The sequence below is a fragment of the Loxodonta africana genome, chromosome 6 (assembly GCF_030014295.1).
Source record: "Loxodonta africana isolate mLoxAfr1 chromosome 6, mLoxAfr1.hap2, whole genome shotgun sequence".
Taxonomy (NCBI): Eukaryota; Metazoa; Chordata; class Mammalia; order Proboscidea; family Elephantidae; genus Loxodonta; species Loxodonta africana.
Genome location: NC_087347.1, coordinates 31,000,022 through 31,024,175, shown reverse-complemented (window position 1 = coordinate 31,024,175; position 24,154 = coordinate 31,000,022). Strand labels below are relative to the sequence as shown.

At 40.1% G+C, this 24,154-nt stretch overlaps 1 protein-coding gene across 9 annotated transcripts in view; it reads right to left on the bottom strand.

Moving 5' to 3' along the window:
- The window catches only part of FN1 (fibronectin 1), a 74,138-nt gene that overhangs the window by 2,186 nt on the left and 47,798 nt on the right, over positions 1-24,154 (bottom strand). For 3 of the 9 annotated variants that reach the window (XM_003406078.4, XM_010602118.3, XM_010602124.3), the window contains 18 exons: positions 23,650-23,739; positions 22,451-22,720; positions 21,280-21,396; positions 20,012-20,176; positions 19,318-19,473; positions 18,515-18,628; positions 16,960-17,229; positions 15,624-15,811; positions 14,128-14,215; positions 13,046-13,222; positions 11,966-12,055; positions 11,538-11,717; positions 10,123-10,212; positions 8,688-9,154; positions 7,416-7,554; positions 5,040-5,204; positions 2,655-2,780; positions 2,024-2,130 (listed from right to left, as the gene is read on the bottom strand). In XM_003406078.4, the coding sequence (XP_003406126.1) occupies positions 2,024-2,130; positions 2,655-2,780; positions 5,040-5,204; positions 7,416-7,554; positions 8,688-9,154; positions 10,123-10,212; positions 11,538-11,717; positions 11,966-12,055; positions 13,046-13,222; positions 14,128-14,215; positions 15,624-15,811; positions 16,960-17,229; positions 18,515-18,628; positions 19,318-19,473; positions 20,012-20,176; positions 21,280-21,396; positions 22,451-22,720; positions 23,650-23,739 (2,999 nt within the window). The remainder of the gene's footprint in view (positions 1-2,023; positions 2,131-2,654; positions 2,781-5,039; positions 5,205-7,415; positions 7,555-8,687; positions 9,155-10,122; positions 10,213-11,537; positions 11,718-11,965; positions 12,056-13,045; positions 13,223-14,127; positions 14,216-15,623; positions 15,812-16,959; positions 17,230-18,514; positions 18,629-19,317; positions 19,474-20,011; positions 20,177-21,279; positions 21,397-22,450; positions 22,721-23,649; positions 23,740-24,154) is intronic. The other 6 variants (XM_010602128.3, XM_064286703.1, XM_010602121.3 and 3 more) reach the window with 3 other exon arrangements.

Sequence of the window (24,154 nt, the reverse complement as noted above, 5' to 3'; positions counted from 1 at the left end):
AGAGAAAGCATGTCATAGAGCAAGAGACCCCAGATGCCATTCCTGGAATCCAGACACTCCCAATGCCAGGAGTTCCTGGGACTTCACAGTTCTATGGGCCTTTCTTGTCATTGCCCAATTTGACTTGGTCTTTTCTCTTACAACCAAAGAACCCCACATAATACAATCACTTTCTTTCTTATATGGTCATATAAATATTTCAGGCATATTCCTCCATTTAAGAGCACATTCCCCATAATCCCTAACACAATACCAGTAAATGCATACTTATAAAATCAATGACTCTTACTTTCATCCAAAAATGTTAACAGTTCTCACTCCTGTGTTTCATTTATCACCTTACTTGAGAACTGAATAGGTGTCACTCCTGAAAGGTTTCATGTATATAAATAACAAGGAGGAGATGCCAAGGTGTGACCCCAAATCTACAGCCTGATAAACTCACTTTCCATCGCACATTTCTATATCAAGCACATTAGCACAGGTGACTGAGTTGTAGAACCACAATTTCTGTGTTAATAAGAGACAGAGAAAGGCTGACCCCACACCTTCTCCCCAGTCAGGATGCGCTCACTGACATACCTCCCTCCCCACCTAATTATAACCTGGAAGTGGAGCAGAATCAGAGACATTTTCATGGGCTGCCCAGGCCCTCAGGTGGGAGCAGAGCCAGGCTTTTGACGACTCTTCCCCAGGTGCCTGATTAATCTTCCTAAAGGCCATTTCCCATCATGCATCTTTTCCTGGGTACCTGTAATTGCCTAAAGCCAAATGCATCAACCAGTGAATCTCCCCCTGGGGTGGGGAGCAAGTTCCTCAGGTGACGTAACTTGGGAAGCTGTTGGTGAAGGCAAGTCTTCATTGCAAACAAAGCACTGCTATGTTCCACTCCTTTCATTTGAGTTACAAGAGTCATTTTGAAATTTCAAGTAATATTAGGGGAAGGCATAGGATTTTTTTGTTTTATGGAAGGAGAACTCAGATTAGAAATGGCTGAAAAGCATTGGCTTAAATAAAGGACTTTCAGGGCCCCACACAATCCACTTCTCCCCATCTAATATCTTACCACCAGACTCCAGTCAAGAGGGTTGGCTCATGGGAGCCCACCCATGCCAGCTCCTTCCTTCTTCCTGAGGTGTGTGTACTCTGTCTGAACTCTTAGCTGCACTGCCCTGATTCCTCTCCTTCCCCAGCCAAACCTCAGCCATCCTAAACCCTGGCCAGCTTCTGCTTCACCTTTAACTGTAGCCTTTCTTGCTAGTTCCAGCCTGCTTGAAATTGTATTTGTCAGATGCACTCAGAACCTTAATTAGCTTGAGTGTGCAATGTATGCTAATTTAGTCTCTCCAGCTATATCAAGGGCCAGAACAATTTCCTCAGTTTGTCCCATATTACTTAGCACCTTGATTGCTAGTCCTCTAATTAGTTGTCATCCAGCCAATTCTGACTCATAGTGACCCCATGTGTGTCAGAGTAGAACTGTGTTCTATAGGGTTTTCAATGGCTGATTTTTCAGAAATAGACTACCAGGCCTTTTTTATGGAGGTGCCTTGGATGGACTCAAACCTCCAACCTTTCGGTTAGCAGCTGAGCGCATTAAGCATTTATACCACCCAGGGACTCCAATAGTTCTATAACAAGATCCTATTTTTTAATTGAGAGATGGTACAAAGAGTAGTATTTTCTTAGATCCAAGGTGCTATTCGAAACATTTAGCAACAGGGGCACCAGCCCATCTAAACGGAGTTGGAGGCCTAGTGCTGTGTAGCATTTAGCGCTTCAGTTGCTGAAGCATGGGGATGGCCCGAGAGTAGTAGGACTGAGGAGGGTGTGAAGCAGTCAGGGACAGGAAAAACCATGGCAGGGTACTCAGGAGGCAGCTGTGTGCCAACAGGAAATGCAGTATTTCAACGTTTTATAAGAAGCACGGCCACACCTCAAGCATCTTAACTCTCAGTCATCGGAACAGGAGCTACCCCCTTCTCCTTATCTAAATCACAGGGAGCCGTGTGTCTGGTCTTACCCGCTGGCCTCCGAAGCACGTGCAGGAGCAAATGGCACCGAGATATTCCTTCTGCCACTGTTCTCCTACGTGGTATGTCTTCCCGTCATCGTAACATGTTGCCTCATCTACATGTAGGCACAAGTCAGAAGCATAAGTAAGTCTGAGAACAACAGCACAGACCTGACTGCTCTAAAGGGGTGGATTCTGGCTCTGCCCTGAATGTGTATCATCCCTGCCCACATGCCACATGTTTATGTGAACCGTCTATAAGAGAGGTACTGCTCATAGATCCGAGGGCGGCTTCCAAAAACTATATCTAAGACCCCGGAAAGGGTTCAATGGGAAGATGGAGCTCATCTTTCATATTTTAAAAAGTTGAATCTAAAGACCAGTAAAGCTTCCCGGTAACACTTCACTGCAGCTAATGGTCAAAGCACTCCATCGGAAAAGTCCTAAAGTGCCCTGTAATAACATTAAATCATGTCTCCTTTTTGAAGCTTGTCTCCGCTTTCCCAAATGGAAACAAACCCACGGTTCACTCCTCAAGGAGACCTAAAGTCTCCAATCATTTCTGTAGAATGAGAGTTACAGCCCCATAACAAGAGACGGGGTGCACAATAAGCCACTAAAATGATCTGTGATGACGTACGAGGGTCACACTTGAATTCGCCTTTTCCATTTCCAAGGCACGTGCAGCTCATCATCTGGCCATTTTCCCCTTGACGATCCCACTTCTCTCCAATCCTGTAGTTCACACCATTGTCGTGGCACCATTCTGCGTGGTGGGGAGAATTAGAGACGGGGTTATTGGTGTGTTCTGACTCACAAGACGGAGGGGCCTGGGATGTGTCATGGATGTTAGATACCATGGTTCTGGAAGGAGGGCCAAGAGAAATTAAATTGTGAGCCCTATGACCTATATTGGGTGGATTTTAAAATACTATTTTTACCATTTCCTAGGACATTTTAAGATACAATTTACTCCACCATAATCATGTCAGGTGACCAAAGAATAGTCAAGGATCTTCATTTGAATTCTCACTATTGAGGTTTAAAATTTTGAGAAAACTAACTAGTGTTGGAGTAGTCTCTTAAGAACAGATCATAGATGAAAAATCACTTTTTGAATCTGCAAAGACCCTGGATATGAGGCAGCTCAATCATTAAAGAAAGATCAGCTGGTTTCTACATGCCACAATCTGTTTCATGTAAATGGGAGGAAAAAAAAGAATAAACCTGTGTAACAAAGCAAAACAAAAACAAACAACATGATAAATCAATGGTTATTATCCCAACAAATAAAAGCCTGGTTCTGAGGAATATCTTAAAAGTGACAGTTATGTATCTTTAGTATACATAATTAAGATGACTTTTTAATCTCTCAGGCTTGTTCTAAAACAAAACACACTTGATAAGTTTGTATAAACACAATATACTACTTTTCCCATATTGTCAACAACTCGACTGTTCCTTCAACTTTAAGAAATGGTATTAGACAATTAAGACATCTGACCAAACACTATGTAAGGTAAACCAAAGAAACATAAATTTATAGCTGTGCTCAGCAATTGCACCTAAATGCGTGTGTAGCTAAACCATACACAAACTTAAAGTAGTTCAGTTTCAGAAATTAAAAATCACCTAAAAAAGAAAGAAAAAAACCCAACCCCCTGCCGTCAAGTTGATTCTGACTCACAGTGACCCTACAGGACAGAGTAGAACTGCCCCATAGGGCTTCCAAGGCTGTAAATCTTTACAGAAGCAGACTGCCACGTCTTTCTTCCATGGAACGGCTGATGGATTCAAACTGCCAATTTTTTGGTTAGCAGCCAAACACTTTAACTACTGTGCCACCAGGGCTCCTCGAAAATCACCTGATTGATGCCAAATCTTAAAACTTCCAGCTCGTGAGCAGTGGACGAGACTCCTCTACCCCGCCTTTCCATTTGTAGTTGGTCAAGCAGAGCTGTCTACATTTTAGTCCTTAAGCTCAGTCTGGGTTAAATCGTATCATGTATATGCGTTAAGTAAAATACTTTGAAAATCTTAATAAAGAAATCTATTATCTTTTATTTCCTCAGAATATGATTTCCAGATACATCTATAGGAGGCTTGTTTATAAAGCATAATAGTTAACACTTGTAAAAATTAACCAATTGTCAATAATAGAGTTCCTAAAAATGAAGTATAAATGAAAGGTATATAAATTCTGATACTAAATCTCAAAGCACAATAAGTAATTCCTGTGATCATTTTAAATAAAAACATTAAAATCTGTTTATAATTTAGAAATTGAATATTTTTCAACTGAAGTTGATTCTTAATTATCTACAAGTAGATTATCTGTACCCTCCCCTTTATATTAGCAATATCCAAGCCTCCGGGGTGTGTGTGTGTGTGTGTGTGTGTGTGTGCTTGTGTGTACACATGATGTATGTGTGTATACATATAATGACTTGTATATGTTTGGTTTGTGTTCAAAGGGCGTGTGAGTATTAATGTTTACCTCAGACCTTACTAAACATTAATGATTAAAAGAGACTTGGGATTTCTGATACTCTTCATTAGAACTGCCTCCTAAGAGTTTCACTTTATTAATTTCTTTTCACAGAAAATTTCAAAAATTATACTCTTCTGCAAATGTATTTTAAATTAAGTTATATCAGCATAAGACCAAAAAAAAAAAAAAAAAAAACCGCATTGCTGTCGAGTCGATTCTGACTCATAACAACCCTGTATGACAGAGTAGAACTGCTGACTTTTTGGTTAACAGCTGAGCTCTTAACCACTGCACCACCAGGGCTCCGCTCTATCAGCATTTGACTCTTGAAAGGAAGCGATATTCACCAAGTAAAATTTCCCATCATTTTTCTATGATGCAAAATGTTACTCAGAGTCAAACAGTATTCCATTGTTTGCTTCATGTTTGGAAGAGCCTGTGTCTGCCCAAACATGCTTCCTCAGCACATTAGCACAAATGCATGGAACTGGAAGAGATGGACCAACAAGTGGATGGACCAAGCCAGCTACTCACTAGAGGAGTCACATCTGAAATGACCACTGCCAAAGCCCAAGCACTGGCACGAGAGCTTAAAGCCAGAATCAGACAAGCGTTCCCACTCCTCTCCAACGGCATAGTGGGAAACCGTGTAGGGGTCGAAGCATGAGTCGTCCGTGGGTTGGCTCAGGCCTTCATTGACTGTGGGAAGAAAAGCAGGAAAAGAAAAAAACACAGATCTTATTGGTAGTTTTGGACCATACAGATGAAAACTGATTTATGGCATACAATCACTTAATCCCAGCAGCACTAAGAGACATTCATCTATTCCATCAATACATCAGCTACTCTAAAAACAATGCTTAAATGGGACCAGTGGACCCTTGCCTGCAGGCGTCTTTAAAGAAAGCCCATCTTTCATTTCTGCTATCAGTTCTTAAAAATAACCATTTCTGGTAAATCTATAGAATATGGAGTGGATCTTGAAGGAATTAATGCCAGTTAAGAACTTTGGTGGAATGCAAAAGCTGGTCATGCCCCTCTGTCAGTACCTGAGTGATCTTGAGTAGTTATTTAACATTTCTCTGCCTCATTTTTCTCACCTGTAATATAAGGAGGTATAATAATAATAATACCCATGCCTCTCAGGGGTCTATGAGATTAGGAGATCATGAAATCAAACCACTGGTCCTGTGCCAGCCCTTAGGAAGTGCTCACTAAATTAAGAATAACTATTAGAGGCCGTCTTTTGCTGATAATGCAAAAATCTTTGCTTTCATGAGTGCACTTATTTTTACATAATGGTGCAAAAATCCCAGATTGTATACACTATCATAATGGTAGGACTGCTTTACTTTATCAAGTCAACCATTCTAAATAAGAGGAGGCATACGGTTTGGATAACTTAGAAATAATTAATGGAATCTCTTCATGTTTACTTAAGACCTTGGCTCTTTTTGTTTTGGAAAAGCGTATCTTAAAACAATCTATGCAAACAAAGCATGGCTCAAGTTATTCTCTACAAAAAATTAAATAAACTATCTTACTGTGCTTTTAAATCCCTGTTGAGCTGTGTATATTTCTTTTTACAGTGCAAGAATCAAGGGCTCAAAAGCAAGAGACATTTGAAGAGCCTAATATTTTAAAAAGCATCACTCTGGAAGAAAATAGTCTTTTGGAGAAACTAGGAAGTCTGAAATGTCACAAAGAGAACCTGGCTAGCATACAGAATACGGCTGCTGGAAACAGAGAGTTGGAAAGAAAAATGGAAGAACATCAACCGTTACTAGGAGTTTCAATACTCTAAAAAGAGCCAGAAGTTAAAATTCCACCCTGGCTGAAGTTAGGGACATGTAATTAAAAAAAAAAAAAAAAGATGTGGAAAAGCCCTGTGCTCTCTTAAAAATTTCTTCCATGTGGCATTTCTACTTGTAAAAGCATAAAAGACAAAAGATAAGCATTACGGTGTCTATGTAATACAAACAAGCACACAGTGAAGGCTCCCTCCCCCTGTTTCAAATAATGTTCACCTGCCTAAGTCACAGGAGTTTATCCTTGTAAAATAGCAGTCGGCCATCAGATGGGGAGGAGGCTGACATGAAGTAACTGGCTCTACGAATAAAGCCCGTCTCTTGGCAGAAACAGAATTTAATACTCCCTGCTTATGTGGAATAGAAAACACCCCAGTTGGAAGACGTGAGATGCATGGCTTTGATTATTCCCTACTCATGTTCCTTGGTGAATCATCAGCTGCTGCAGATTGAAAAGCCTGGTGACACACTGCTGGTTTAAAAGGACTTCCAGGTGCTAAAAAGTATAGTCAGTGACCATTTAACCTCATTGTATTGAGGCTTTAGACTTATACAGTCGGCGTTCGGGGGAGGACCTAAAATAACACTGGGATAAGGGAGCTTTCTGGACACAAACGGGCTATGTGGGTAGTGTTTTATGTCAGGAACAAGAACCAGCTGTCCCTCAAGCCTGCCGATGGGGGGATTTCCTTGACTCAGCTAATTAGTCTCAGGTTCTTAAAAATCACCCTTGAGGACAGCAGTATCATAAGCTGGAGAGGGTCCACGAAAAGACATCAGGAGAATTGCGTCTCTATATCAACTCAGACATTCACTAGCAGGGACTCTGAGTATTGGACTAAATAATATTTGAAGTCCCTTCCAGGGCTAATATTGTGTGACTATTTGAGATTCTACTTATCTATGCATTTTGAAAAGGGCCTAGGATACTATGAAAAGAAAATAATAGAATTTAAAGTTGCTCATTTATTTCATGTTGATGTGTAGAATTATCTCCCAAAGTTAAAAGACAACAGCAACAAAAGAACAGTCAGTAGGAAAAGCCATCTCTGGTATGGTCCAGAGGGGAGCCTGGGCCTGAAGAGCACGGCTGTTCACATACCAGAGTTGCCCACGGTAACAACCTCCTCCCGAACCTTGTGTCTCTTCTGGTCTTTCAGTGCTTCCACTATGATATTGTAGGTGGCCCCTCTGGTAAGACCCGTCAGGGTGGCACTAGCAGAGGTTCCAGGAACTCGGAACTGCAATTATTGGTACATCCAAGGTGGAGGAGAAAGCATTATCATGAGGAATAGACATGGGATCCCCTACTCTCTTATTCATAACTCTTGAGGTGTAAACAAAGCAAAGGGAGACAAATAAAGAGGGCCTAGGGGTTCCAAGGAACCCCTGGTAGTGTAGTGCTATGGCTGCTAACCTGAAGGTTGGCACTTGGTAACCCACCAGCTGCTCCTTGGAAACTCTATGGGGCAGTTCTACTCTGTCCTATAGGGTTGCTATCAGTCGGAATCAACTCAATGGCAAAGAGTTTTTTTTTTTTTTTTTAGGGGTTCCAACCAGCTGAGAAGAGAAACTGACTGAGGATATGGGCCATCATCTCTATCTGTCAGATTTTGGTGGTAACTAGGTGCTCCACAGTTACCAGGAGACCTCCTCTTTATCCTACTGCAGTAATGGATCGGTGAAAGTCCACCGGAAACCCTGGTTATGTCCCCTTCACATTAAATGTAGATACTGTGTTAGAAGGGAGATATATTCATGCTATGCATGGGGGCATCAGATTCCAACACTCTCACAAATCCTCAAACTCCTATTTCCAAACTCGTAAATCTCCCACAGTGTCATCAGAGTTTCAAAAACTCTGTCACTTTCCAAAAATAAGAACGCAATAAAAATTGATACTGGCAAGACTAAAGATGAGAAGCTTTGGTTAAAGACTCAATCACTTACAACAGCTGATAAACACAGCTTCACATACATTCTTTTTCCTTAAATGTATTATATATAATGAATTCTTCAGGGGTAAACTATAAGGATGGCATTTTAGCCTTCTGCACACAAATGTAAATTCAGGCAGAATACGTCTTTCTCTTCTCTTGCATCACCCCTTTGTCCATATCATTAAGGAGCCTCAAATGTATGAGAAAAATACAAATCGCTTCCTTCTCTCTACTAAATAAAAGCCAATGACACCCTCTGGTGTATCCCCCAAAACAGAGTCATATTGAGATTAAATTAAAATCTTTACAAAATCAGGGCTTAAATGTGCCACCTTCCCGAGAGGTCCTAGGAGTATAGCTGCTTCTCATTAGTGCTCTGGTCATGTCAGCTACCCAGCTCTGTCCCATCAGAAGTAAAGAGAAAAAGCATTTACCTGTAAGGGTTCTTCATCAATGCCAACTGGGTGACATGAAATGATATACTCAGAACTTTCCTGGAATGGGGTCCAAGAGATGGTTGTCTGAGAGAGAGCTTCTTGTCCTGTAGAGGCATTTGGATTGAGTCCCAGAATGTGAGGGTAGAGGTGATGGTCTACGTCCCCCCTGGGAACGTGACCAATTTGGATCTCCTCATCTACATTCGGCGGGTATGGTCTTGGCCTATGCCTCACGGGGGTGGCCGTTGTAGGTGGTGTGGTTCGCCTAAAACCATGCTCCTCAAAGATCATTTGTTGCCCGACACTAGGCTGCTGACCGGAAGTGCCAGGAAGTTGAATACCGTTTCCATTGTCATACCCAGTATTGGTGATGAAAGGGGTCTTTTGAACGGTAGAGGGAACATCCAAGATCTCTGGTCCGTGAAGATTGGGGTGTGGAAGGGTTACCAGTTGGGGAAGCTCATCTAGCCAAGAGAGGTTAGAGCCAAAAAAGCAAAGCGCAGTAAGCTCCCTGAAGTAGCAGCATTCATCATTATCAGTTCAAGCAACAACTGTTTATCAGTTTGATTAAAGCCCATGGCAAATTAGCAGTTCTCAGATTACAAAACACTTTTTCCAGAAAGAAAGCTTTATGATTTTTCTCAAAGGTTTCTTCATAGTTGAGAAAGAAAAAAAGTGTTAGTATGAATTTATCATACACACAAAGCTTTGAACTGCTGAGCCGCACAGAAGCTGCCTTTGCTCAAATAAACCTAACAAAACTGAAATATGTAGCCTTTCTTCTATTTCTTTTTTCATTGGAGAAGCAAGTGGTAAGAACTAGAATCTCAGACTAATTGTATCAGTACCTGAAGTACAAGAATTCCAGAGATTAGGCTCAACAGTTTTTTTACGGTTTCAAATGGTTAAAAATAGGAAGAAAAAAAAATACATACATGTGTACTTTTAAAATTTTCCTATCAGCATAGATACAGCATTTTCTTAAAATTAAACTGAAACTGGATGAAAGGGTAAGATGTTATTTAGTTCTAAGTTTCAGAAACCAAATAATGAATAAAGACAAATGGGAAGGATTTCTCTCCCTACTTACTTATTTATTTTTAATGTAAATTCACTAGAAGGTATAGAAGAATAGCAACTATAGCAAAAAAAAAAAAATTTTTTTTTTTCATTTTAATATCTGGTTTGAATTTTTAAAAGGCGATTAATAAAGCTTCATATTGACTGGCTGTTGTAAAGAAAAAATATATCCGAACTCTGCAAGTCTGTTACCAAAGAATACAATATATACGTTAAACAGAAAAAAAAAAAAAAAAAATGCCATGAGAAAGGCATTAAAACATTAAGAAGCTTTTCACACTGCAACCTGATCACTTGAAATTAATCTTATCTTGCTTTCTCCCTGTTAACTGGGAGGGAGGTGCCCTTTTACCTGTCTTTTTTCTCCCAATCAGGGGCTCGCTCTTCTGGTTGTTCCTCAGGGCAATGACGTAGATTGTGTACTCGGTTCCTGGCTCCAGACCTGTGAGAAAACAGAGCCACTGTGTTATGTCCTTGGACTCAGTTCATCTGGTAGAAGTCGGTCTCCTCAGCACTGGCTCCTGGGGAGCAGAGATTCCTTCTCCAACCGGCCACGGGCCTCTTGAGGTAAAATTGATCGCGCTTGAGGTAAAATCAACATATGCCATCTGCATATGATGGCCACTTAGCAAATTAATTATCTTACTTTCAAATGTGACATCCAGATAAATACTTTTATGCTAATTTTTTGTAGGTATTCCTTTAACATGTGGTCTTACTGGCCTTTTTAAGTTCACGAAGATTTATCAGCATTGTACACCCTCAGGAGCCCCGATGGCGTAGTGGTTGAGAGCTATGGCTGCTAACCAAAAGGTCGGCAGTTTGAAACCACCAACCACTCCTTGGAAACCCTATGGGGGCAGTTCTACTCTGTCCTATAGGGTTCCTATGAGTCGGAATTGACTCCACGGCAACAGGTTTGGTTGGGTTTTGTACATCTCCAGTGAAATATACATTTGGGAGAGATCAGTGCAGATTGTATACATGAATCTACTTAGGACAAATAAGTAGACATTCCGCAAGGGCAGGATCAATGAAAAGGAAGAGTAAAGGTACAAGGCTGTGCAGGAGAGAGTGGCCAATCTATTATGGTCATGGTAGGCACTGTCCAACTTAACTGTTCCCAAAATTACTGAAAAAACATCATGGCCTTCTGGTATCTGTGTGTTCTATAGGGATTTTAAAGTCCAGATGATACCTGGACACAGTTTAAAGTTTTAATCTCTTGCACAAAAATAATGTCAGAGACCTATAATCTTTCCCACGGAAGTGAAATAAGATAATTGAACAACTCTTACTCGCCATTACAGGCACTCTCTCCAATATGGGTGGTTGGGATTACTTTGCCTTAAGGCCTATTCTGTGACACTGGATAACGAAGGTAATGGCAGGTGGCACTCTGATAAGTTCTGCACAATTACCACATCTATAGGGAGCTAAGAGTGATGACAGGATCACAGTTACCTAGCTAGTTTGTTTTAAAAGTATCTTATTCCAAGACTGAACCAATAAGTATGTAAAGGTGCAAGCTTACAACAAATAAATCTAGTTAAGCCATATGACCATATTAAATGATTGCATTTTCATGGATGCATCCCTTTTGAATGCAATGAGCCCTAGCTCCTATACTGAGAATGCTTTTTGAAGTTCTCAGAAATAAGGCCTCTTGTTCTCATGATATAGCATGAAAGACACAGCTGGAGTTGCTAAAGACAGCATGCATCCTAGGGAATGAGGAAGGAAATGACAGCGTGGAAGCAGCAATACCAGTAATAGTAGCCTCCGTGACTCCAGGGCGAGGCCGAGGGACCACTTCTCTGGAAGGAGATCCAGGCTTCTCATACTTGATGATGTAGCCAGTAATCCTGGCACGAGGTGGCTGCCATGACACCAGCAGGGAGTTGGGTGTGGTGGCCAGGAAACGCAGGTTGGATGGTGCATCAATGGCTTAAAAAAAAAAAAAGAAGGGAAAATTAAGTTTCTAAGAAAATAGATAACCAAGAACATTAAAGTTACTCCCACCCTCCTCTCCCAGCCCTTCTAACAGACTTGAGAGGATCTGAGAGTTCTATAAACAGTAGAAATGATTTGCCGTGATCTATCATAAAAATATCAGCTTCACATTTGTTTCCCAAGTTCACATGACTGATGACAGTGTTAACGGCATTTAGTTCTTCCGTAGAAAGTGCAGTTACCAGTGGAGGCATCGATGACCACAGGTGAGCTCCGGGCATTGTCGTTCAAGGTGTACAGGTGGATCTTGTAGTCAGTGCCTGGCTGCAGACCTGGGGTTTGAGAAGAGATGCGTTTTATCTGTTCTGCTTAACTAGGACAATTTTCAAACTCACCTGCAATTTTCGTGGCCCCTCTACCGCTCTGTATTATATAGACCACATAAGTGGACGACATTTGAACAACAAATTAGAATGTGGTATGGGTGTGAACTGTTAACGAGAAACAATCTCAAAAGAGAATCACCCATGCAGATAAAGACATTGGTTAAATAATAAATGTTAAAATAGAGAAAAATTTCTGTTGTAGGTTGCTGTCTTGGAAAATGTAGGGCAGACACTTATTGAGGGGGTTTTCAGGTAATCAGATACTCAGTGGTTGGTACCTGGCATCAGAATTTTAAAGTTCAGAAAGGCCCAAATTGATCTGGAGCAAACATTTGCTGACTACAACTTTGACCTTTATCAAGTGGTGGTGCTTGTTCTTTTCAATTTAATTATGCTTTTATATCTAATCATGCTAATGCTAAGAACTATATATCACCATTTAGTTTCTTTTGGTTTTAACATTATGTTAACAATTTTTTTTTATAAGGGCACCATTGATCTAATTGATGAATGAAACTTGTGCCTTTTCTCTGACAACTATTATCTGAACTCAGGCATTCAAAGGATAAAACTATTTCTGAGAAGGGGCAGTGGTTAAGAGCTTGGCTGCATATGGAAAAGTCAATGGTTCAAACCCACCAGCTGCTCTGCACGACAAAGATGTGGCAGTCTGTTTCCATAAAGACTTACAACCTTGGAAACTCCATGGGACAATTCTAGTCTGTCCTATAGGGTGACTATGAGTTGAAATTGACTTGATGGCCACAGGTATTTTCACTTTTTTTGGTATGGTATAAAAATATCCTTTCCAAAAACATAAATGGATAATTATAAAAGTTAAAAGTAAATTTAATCAGTGTAAGTAGTACTATAATGAACAAACTAGTTTGCGTTGTGGTAGCGGTTATCAAATGTCAGTGCAGTGAGTTCTCTCACCTGTGATGGTGTAGCTTCTGATGTCTGGCTTGATGGTTCTCTGAATCGGAGTCTGGCCATTGGCTGGGATGGCATCAACTTGGAAGCCAGTGATAGTCTCGGTCTTGGTTCGCCAGCTAATGGTGATGGTGGTCTCAGTTGCATCCGTCACGCGGGCCCGTCTTGGAGGACTGACATCTGCACAGAATCAGAGCCAGTTGGGTTAGTGCCTGCTTGGTCTACAGATGTGAGGGTTTGGTAATGTAAAAGTTTCCTTATTATACACCAAATAAATGCACTACAGAAAATACACACCTAATAATGTGTAAGTTTTCTCCCATTGTATCCAGAGAGAAAGGTTAACAGTAATCAGGAAATAGGAAAATATTCACCTATCATCCCTTTTTTTCTGAAGAACTGAAAACCTTTACGGATAGATACTACCAGTAGTTCCCAGACCTGGCTCTGAGGTGCCTACTAATAACTCAGTAAGTGTTAAAACAAAATTATCAATTTATTGTAACGTAAAAATACGTGTGATAGGAGTTACAATAAAATGGCCAGCCAGCAATAATACCTACATATTGCCTTGCTAGTGTTTTTCATCTATATATGGCTTCATATCTTTTCTCTCAACGAATGCAACATCATCCCAATTTTATAGATGAGGCAACTTATACACTTTACATGATTTCTGTAAGAGCATACAGTGGGTTACTGATATGGCAGAAAACTAGAACCTGGGCCTGATTTGCTCCAATACTTATTTCACTTTCAAGACTACTCAGTAGAGCCTGTGTGTTCTCCCCAAACTTAACTTTATGGAAACAAAGTCATAAAAGGAGAGCATTCACTGGATGTTAGTCCTAGTTCCTAACGCCTACGTTATAACATTACAAAGGGATTCCCTTTTACATGCCAGTAGACCACTTTCTGGAAGGGTGTAAATGGTGATAGCAGTAAGTCAAAATGATGGGTGATCAAACCAACTTCCAGACTGTGAATCGTTCAGCTGTCAACTCAGTGAGCTAGAAAATCATTTACCATTCTTTAACTTCTGTTTATATAGCAGTTTTTCGATACTGAAAAGTCTGATTACATACTCTCTAGAGTAGTGACAACTCCCTGAGCTGGTCTGCTTGTCAGAGTGTCCTTAAGAGCATAGACGCTTACTTCATATTTGGTGGCCACCTAGAAATAAGAGCAAGGTAAGCTTTAGCAAGGTGATCTTCTGGAGCATGATGATTTCACTATGGCGTTAGACAAAAGCAAAAACAAAACCAAACCCGTTGCTGCCACGTTGATTCCAACTCATAGTAGCCCAACAAAATAGGGCAGAACTGCCCCACAGGGTTTGCTGGTGGATTAGAACTGCCGACTTGTTGGTTGGCAGCTGTAGCTCTTAATCACTAACCCACCTAGGCTCCTAGATAAAAGCAGTGGTTATAAAAGAAGGGGAAAAAATCAGCAAAACCTATAACACTTCGAACACCTGGATTGATTTCATTCCTCTACTGCTTAAATTAAATAAAAAAAAAAAAAATTCTCAGGTGTTAAACCAAAGTAAGCCATAGCCTACATACTTATATTAAAGCAATGAATAATAAAAATGGTATTAGCCTATTTTTATGATCTGACTGATGGTGCTTGGGTGGACTGATGTAAATTATGAATTTTTCTGATCATAGAGAAGCAAAGAGAATGCTTTATCCTTGAACTCTCTGTAGTTTCTTCCAGAACTGACCTTATGTTAAGAAGTACATCTATCTCCTAGGTTCTGGGCTAAATTTCTAGGAGAATTAAAAATGTTTTAATGAGGGTAGGGTCAAAGTGGTTTGGTACAAACTAGAGCATATTCCTTTCAGAGGTAACAGAACTGAGAAAATGCATAACTAAGTGGATTGATACATTCAGCCTATGGATATGTAAATTGACCCTCCCCTCACACACAACCTTTTGAAACAAGCAGAATGTGTCTAAAAAAGAGCTGTGCAAAATCCAAACTATTTATAAAATTCTGTCTCAGATGGTCATCTGGAAAACCTTAAGTCTACATAAAGGAGTTCTACTTGATATAAACATACTATGGAATTATTTTGATGGTAGAGAAGAACACAATTAGATTTATTATGACATTATACAGTGAAACCTGTGAGAGCCAGAATTCAATGTTTTTTCCAAGTCTCACAAGTTTTCTGCCTTTGACAGGGTGAAGTCTTAACACTTTTCTAACGCTCTCTCTTAGTGAAAAATATTTTAGTTTTTCTTCTCTGACAGGTTTCCACCTTACACAGGTTTCAGCTTTTGCAGGTTTTACTCTATTTCCACTATCTTATAAGCTGTTCCACCACCCATTTGTCAGCCTTTCATACTGTGGTACCTTGCATGTTGCTATGATGCTGGAAGCTATGGCCCTGGTATTTCAAATACCAGCAGGTCATCCACGGTGGACAGGTTTCAGCAAAGCTTTTGGACTAAGACAGACTAAGAAGAAAGGCCTCTGTTGTACTTGGGGTCACCACGTGTTGAAGTCAACTCAACAGCAGCTGTATGAGGATGATCTACTTCTTTATTCCAATGAAAGAAGGTCACTTCTTACCATTAGTCCTGATACCACCACGGATGTGCTGTCAGGAGCAAGGTTGATTTCCTTCATTGGTCCAGTCTTCTCCTTGGGAGTCACCCGCACTCGATATCCAGTGAGCTGAACATCGGGTGCTATCCACTGAGCAGTCAGGCTTGTTGGCGTAACCTGAGTGAACTTCAGGTTGGTTGGTGCAGGGATAGCTGTTGGGATGGTCATTGGTTAGAGGTTATCTTATATAGGACATGGGAAAAAGGGAAAGCAAAGTGAATGCAAAGAAGTAGAATAGGAATATCCTTGTTTGGTTAGGTGGGTTTCCTGGTCAATCGGTAAAAGAAAATGCAAGAAGAGATACAAAATGGAGAAAGTGTTGCTGGAAAATGTGGTTTACGTCATCGATTCTCAGAATCACTGGAAACTCTCAGACACCAGGACTCTAAGAGACTAGGTTTTAGAAGTTGCTTTTTTTTTTCCTCTTAAAAATAAAAGAAGTCAAACTGGCTTATTGGCCATTAGAACAGATTTTCCATTTGTATGGAAAAAAGGAGCAATAGCCCTCTTTCTATGTAAATTATCTTTGCATGGAAAACCATTTCACAACGTAACCCATCCAAAAAAGACAGAAATATGTTTTTACTGTCTTTTTGTGTGGACCCCATGGCAGATAACTGCTACTAAATTTGAAGTACTCTCTGTGGTGCAGCATAAGAAGAAAATCAGCTTACAACAGATGCAGAGAAGAGAAGCAAAGAGCAATAATACAGACTGTCACCTTTAGCATTTATGTTGTCGCTAGGAAACATCTTTAGCATTCCATTCTGCTTCAGAAACAAAGCAGAAGAGGACAAAATATTGTGGAAAGCCTCTGTCCTATCAACAGTTTCCATGTGCCTGATTCATAACCTTTTAAGCAAATGATACAACCCCCACATGATATCTAACCAGAGAGGGAAGCTCTTACCCCCGTGTTCTCGGAATCATGATGCTGTGACACGCCCCAGTTGGGGTTCCTTTTCTAGAGTAAGAACTATGATGCCAAACGTCTCTCCTTTGTACACAGTGAGGGTAAACCACAGGGAGTCACAGCTTAGGAAGCAATCCACAATTTTAGTATCATCTTCAAAGGCCTTGCTTTATTGTCTTGTTTATAAGCCAAAATTCCTTTCATTAGATCTATTCACCTAAACGTTATTGTTTATTAACATTCTCTTTAGAGAGGGTCTTTGCTAACATAGAGGTTTATTTTTACCCCCTTAGATGGGAATCAGTAGCCTGATAAAGTCTATCTCACTTAGCAGGGCATAAAGCTGCTGCTCCCATGAGCACCCTGGTGGTGCAGTTAACGATATACCTGTGGACTGGGTTCCAATCAGGGGCTGGCTCTCCATATCATCGTGCAAGGCAACCACACTGACTGTGTACTCAGAACCCGGCCTGAGGCCTTGCAGCTCTGCAGTGTCTTCTTCACCATCAGGTGCAGGGAATAGCTCATGGATTCCATCCTCAGGGCTTGAGTAGGTCACCCTGTACCTGGAAACTTGCCCCTGTGGGCTTTCCCAAGCAATTTTGATGGAATCGACATCCACATCAGTGAATGCCAGTCCTTTAGGGCGATCAATGTCTGTTAGGCAAATTAATGGTAAGAGGTTATGTGAAAAGCAAGTTGTGAAATAAGCATTTTTATCACATGCAAAGCAGTTTTGCAGATATCATTTTCTTTGATGAATTAAATTCCAATTAACACACTATTTATTAAATGCAAAATTACCTTCTTACAATTTTTTTGGTTTAGGAAAGTTTTAATATTTATTAAAACACAGGTAGACATGAGATGCATAGACACTCTAAAAAAAGTCCTCACGATGGGGGTTGATTTAAATTAATTTTAAGATAGTCAATCAAGATCTATTTTTGCAATGTGATGTTAGTGTCATAGACCTGGATTTTCTATACCTTGGAGGTGGTAAAGTTGATTCTTTTTTAAAATAAATTATTTCATTTTCTGTGTTGTTTAAAATACATGTACAATTCGGCAGCATTGATTATATTCTTAGAGTTGTGTAAACAATCTTACCCTCCTTTTCCGAGCTGTTCCTCCCCCATTAATACACCTCACTGCTCCCTAAACTTCCTAGCTAATCTTTCAAATTGCTGCTGTCAATTTGATCCCATAAAAATAGCTCTTTAAAAAGAGCACAATGCTCAAGGCAGACATTCTTTACTAATTATGCTAAACTATTATTTGTTTTAAAGAAGACTTGAGGGGATATTTTTAATTTAAGATTTAAAGATTATCTCACGGCAATAGTTCTGGGGGCTCATCCAGCCTCAAGGGCTCTGGAGACTCTGGATTCCACCAGCATTACAAATTCTGTTCTACATTTTCCCCCTTTTGATCAGGATTCTTTGACAGAATCAGCAAAACTGATTTTCAGTGTTAGATTCAGATTGCTACAATCTTTATTAAACTCTTCTCCACCTAGCCACCCCATCTAGGTATTTGCATTAAACGCTGGTATAGCCATAGTTCTCTAAATGTTCCAAACATAAAAATAACTGCTCAAGGAGCATTTCAATCAACTTTACCATCCAGTTGTAGAAAAGAAGGTCCTAGCAAAATATTTTGTAGATTTGCTATAGGCAAAAAAGATTTTGCTGCGGCCATTTGAGCAAAAGAAAATCAAAGCACAGCAACTAAGTATGGTCATTGCACAGCTTCTTTCCCTTTGAGGTCACTGGTTGGAACTAAGAAGGAAAAATGCTTGTAAAGGGCTCCACTCAAGGTACAAACTTGTACAACAAGTTGACTTTCCCTAGGTGTAACAGCAAAAGATTTGCAGAGAGCATTCAGACTCCTAGGAACAAAATCTGACTTTGAAAGTGGAAAATGAGCATTGGTTACATACTGGTTACTGCAGTCTGAACCAGTGGCTGACTCTCTCCGTTTCGATTCTGAGCATAGACGCTAACCACATACTCCACTGTGGGCTGCAAGCCTTCGATGGTCATTTCTGTTTGATCTGCAAAAGAGGTAAAAAGCAAACTCAGTATCAAAGTCACCCATGAAAAAGTTGATAAAGTTATTCAGATGACTTTAAAAATCTGGTAGTAAATGAGTGTGGGCCTCACTCTTTGCAGAACTGTTATGGAAATATGAAAGAGTCAGACATCTATTTCCTCTGGAACAAACATGTTCATCGTTAATACAAATTACCGTATTGGAGTAAAGTCACACCAAAGGATAAGCTCTAAAATTTACTATAAGGCCTTCAACAATTAATTGATCCTGCTTATGAAAAAGTGAAAATTAACTTGACTTTAGAGAGATTGCCTTAAGATTCTAATTTCATAAGAAATGTATATAAAAATAAAAATGAGAGAGTGAAAGGCATCTGAAAAAGAAAATCAGGCCACCCTTCTCTTCATGGTGTGCATGAGCAACAAAACCACAAAGATGAATCTAATAAATGAAGATGTCCAGGCCACCCAACAGACCCATGCATCTAAAAACAGAAATGCACTTATCCTAAAATGTCCACTGTGAAATGGGTTGGTGACAATCTTGAACCCTGAATTCACAAATGGGGAAACCTTACATATTATATGAAATGTACAGTACTCATGGCAAGGTGGCCATTCATTCTCAGAAGAACATTGTATGCTCCTACTCTGCTTATCCTGCTGGATGTGAGATTCTGGCTGCTCTTACCTGGGCCTACAGTTTTCGTCTTTGTTGGTCCTGGGCCGTTTTTGGGAGTGGTGGTCACTCTGTAACCAGTAACAGCAGAACTCGAAGGCAGCCACCTGACACTAATGCTGTTGTCCTGAACATCGGTCACTTGCATCTGGGATGGTTTGTCTATTTCTACAAATAGAAGCAAAGGAGAAACCAGTGAAGCCCCAGGGGTGTGAACAAGGCTTTTGCCTTGAGCTGGTACATATCTGAATGATCTGTTCCCACTATTCACCTTTCCCAGGCATTTGTTTTTACAGGAACATAAAGATGGCTTTTGGGGGTACAGAGGCACATATCTAGATATCATTCACTCACTCGTAAGGAAGCTACATTCCAAGTGGGTGCTGGTCTTCTTTACCTTATCAGCTCATTCATTTAGTCATTCATTCACTCCACAAATATTTATTGAGTACAAGCACCCTATATGCCTGTTTCTATCGCAGGCACATGGAATAATAAATACATCAATTAACAAAAGAGACAAAAACGCCTGCCCTTGAGGTACTTCCTCTATATCTGGCTAGAAACTTTGTTAGCAGTAGATGTTACTTTGTTTTATTAAAAAAACAAAACAAAAACAATTCCATAATGAAGAAAATACCTTGGGAGAACATTACAAGAACAACCTGAATAACTAAGCCTTTCACCCCGGAGGAGGAGTTTGTACCTGTTCGATAATCAATGGAAATTGGCTTGCTGCTGGCTGGGCTGTCCCCACGGCCGGTGACAGCATATACGGTGATGGTGTAATCCACTCCAGGCTTAAGGCCGCTGATGGTGGCTGTAGACTTGCTGCCAGGTACCGTGAATTCTTGGACAGGGCTATTTCCTCCTGTATGAAAAGGGGTTCATCCAGTGTTCAGGGTGTGAGGGGTATTGCTGATTAAGTGAATTAACATAGCAAAAGCAGCATGTCAGTCATGCCTCATTGCTTATTCCCTTTTAAAACGTGCTGTTAATGGGTCCTAAGCAAACAAATGTATTTATGCATGTGGAAAACCTTGATAAGTATGTAAAAATTGAAGGGGGGGAGGTGGAATTGCAGTTAATGCTACTTTAACATTTCAGTTTTAAAATGTCACAGAGTTTTAGATTAATATTAGAAGAGGGAGGGAGGATAGTCCTGGAGCCCAGAATTGCATACTGCATATCATTTTTTTTTTTTATTTTTAAAGGAATATGTTCATATTAATTAAAACTGATAAAGGAAAGTAAAATAAATAAATACAAATCACTTATCATTTCACACTGATGATATATTGGTGAACTTCCTTAAAATTCTGTCTTCCTCAGCCCTACTGTTCCACCACTAGTTGTATTATATTAAAAAAAAACCAGTTGCTGTGGGTTCTGACTTATGGTGACCCTATGTATGTCAGAGAAGATCTGTGCTCCATAGGGTTTTCAATGGCTGTGATTTTTTGTAAGTAGACTGCCCCAGACCTTTCTTCTGAGGCGTCTCTGGCTAGACTCGAACCACAAATCTTTCCGTTAGCAGCTGAGGGCACTAAGCATTTGCACCACCCACGGAGTCCTAGTTATATTATGTAAACAACTTTTTATCTTGATTTTCCTAATAAACCCACTGCTATTGAGTCAACTCGTAGCAACCCTATAGGGCAGAAAAGAACTATCCCACAGGGTTTCCAAAGCTCTGAATCTTTATGGAAGCAGACTGCCACACCTCTTTCTCCTGCAGAGTGGCTGGTGGGTTTTAACTGCAGAACCCTCAGTTAGCAGCTGAGCACTTAACCACTGCGCCACGTGGTTTTATCACCATTTACATCATACGTATTCTTGGAAAAGACACAGCTCCGTTGAGCGGAATTGACAAAGTTGATTTAATAACATTTCCACTGTTGGGCTCTCAGGTTACTAACCCACAACAGAATCTGATACTTGAACAGAGTGTGAAATGGCATTTTGCTCACTCACCAGTTTCTCCATAGGTAATCCTGTAATACCTCACTGTGACGGCAGGAGCCTGCCAGCTGATCAGTAAGCTGGTGGGGGTCGTGGCAATAACTTCCAGGTCCCTTGGAACATCAGAAACTGGAAAAAAAAATGGTAGCATTTTCACATCTGTAACTTTCCAACAATGCCCAGATTCATTCTTCTCTTGCCAGATACTTGTCTTTATGACTCTTTGTGGCTACTTTACAAACCTAGCAGAATTAAAAATTATGAACAATTCAAGGTAAGGGTTAAAAAGACAATTCAAGTTGTGATAAAATCATTATTTCCAACTTACTGAAGGATTTTTTTTCTCAACTTTTTATTTTGAAAACTTTTAAAACTACCAAAAAGTTATACAAAGAGTACAGTGAATGCCCAAATACCCTTCATTTAAAAACACAAAACCATTGCCATCAAGTCAATTCTGACTCATAGCAACCTTACAGGACAGGGCAGAACTGTGCCCCATAGGGCTACCCTTCTCTTGAGTCATTAATTGGTAACAGTTTGCCACATCTGCATCTCTCTCTGTCTCTCCCCCTCTCTACCTTTCTCTTTTGGTTTATCCATTTGAGGCTAAAGTACTGCTAAAGCACAACATGATCATGTTGGCACTTCATTCTATATACCTCAGAACAACAACGCTATGTACTAAAATTACAGTGACACCTGTGAGAGCTGGAACTCAATGGGACTGCCTCATTTTTCCGGGTTTCGCAAGTTTTCCAACTTTGACAGGGTGCAGTTTTACTGCTTTTCTCTCTCTCGTTTTAGTGGAAAATATTTGAGCTTTGCTTCTCTGACAGGTTTCTGCCTTACCCAAATTCTGGCTCTCACAGGTTTTACTATGTTGTATTTTTAAGGAAACTTTGAAACAGAGTATTAAATTTCCTCTATTTCAAACAAAACCTTAGCTATTAGAAATAAATACCTAAATCAGGTAAGAAACTTCTTGGGGTAAAGAAACTACCTTCTTTAATATATTCTAAGAGGGAGAGTTCCTCCATACATCCTCTCATTCCCTTCTCCATGTCTCATATCCGTGATCTCTAAGAGATGATGACTAGGTAAACACAAAGCTATTTCATAAAAGATACTACTTGCATAGCAAAGTCCTCTGAGCTGCCTTGTGGACCAGAAAACAAGTTACCTGTTGATTGTTGGCCAACCAAGGGGGGGCTTTCCTCTCTGCCATTGACAGCGACGATGCTGACCACGTACTCTGTCCCTGGATTGAGGTTGGTGAGGGTGATGGAATTCCGAGAGGGGGGCACTCGGTCTTCCCGAGGTCTTCCGCTAGCATGCTCAGGATAATGGCGGATCTTGTAGCCAGTAATGGTGGCTCGAGGAGCCATCCAATGGACAGTGAAAGAGTTGGCAGTGATATCAGAAGAGTCAAAACCAGTTGGGGAATCAAGACCTGTTTTTTCCACCCAGGGGAGGAGGAGAAGAAAAAAGATACCACCAGCTTAGGAAGTAAAAGAGTCAAGGGGAAGGTAACATACATTCAAGGTTTCTGTCCTTTTTAATAACAAGATGATTTGTTATACATCTCTAGTTGGGATGTATTAATTCTAAGCCACATATAAATTTCAAAATAATAAACTGACTCAATTCAAATGGCCAACTCAAACATTCTTTTGTGTTTTCTTTTACTAAATACAAGAATCCAAGTAATTTATGTGTGTCATTATAGTATGTTTCTGTATTACATTTGAAGATAGGTATTTAAGATAGTCTGGGAATTTATAATTTCAAATGCTTCAGTGTTCAAGTATTCTATATTTTTAGCCTGTAAATGTATCTCTCAAAGCAAGGCAAGCTCTGCCACTTTCTACACTCGAGAAGGAATTGATTTGGGAATGGAGGAATGACTATGCCAAACATAAAGCTTCATAAAACTAAAATAAGACATTATTCTGAACAAACTACAATGCAGATAATTCATCATAAATTAAGAATTTATGATACCGCAGGAAAATTAACAAGAATTCAGAATTAACTTCAAATTACGACGGCAGAGCTGGGTTAGCCATTAAATCATTAAACCACTGGATGAGAAGGAAGGTCTCCCATCTCTAAATAATGGAGATCAGGGATTATTCATCCTGGGATTTTTTTTAAAGGAATTGATAACAAACTTTCTGGACTATTATCTGTCCTCTCTAGAAGCAGAGGGTAGCATCTTAACAGTTGAGTAAGGTATTTTTTACTTAAGACCAGTGATCAAAAAGTAAAAACATCACCAAAAAACTACGAAGATGTATTTTTTAGAAATAGCATTTCATTTTGCTATTTAAAATTGGTCAGCAAAATCTGCCTGATAAGTATATTGCCATCATGACTCACCTGTTTTCTGTCTTCCTCTAAGAGGTATGCTCTCGTGTTGTTCGTAGACACTGGAAACACTGACTAAATATTCTGTACCAGGCAGGAGATCTGAAGAAGCAAGTGGAACTTACGTTAACCTTACACATGAAAGCATGCACAACCAAAGCACTCCTGGGACTATTTCAACTGGTCTATAATTGGGTGATAAAGAAGGGTTGCCTTGCCTTCCAGCATCTCAAAGCCCTGCCATCAGTCGCACTTCTATGAATGTGACTCAGACCATGGACCATGAAAAGGCAGCTGGCCCGAGTTGCAGTAAGAAAAGGATTGCTGCAGCATGATAGTAATAATTCTGCCATCCACTTAATAGTATGTCTGTTGAGGGCACGTAATAACAACTGAGGTACAGATTACCATTTATTCCTTATGACAGCCCTATGAGGTAGCTTGATTATTTTTTCAGCAGTTTTATTGACATATGATAAACTGCATACGCTGAAAGTATAAATGTGACAAGTTTCAC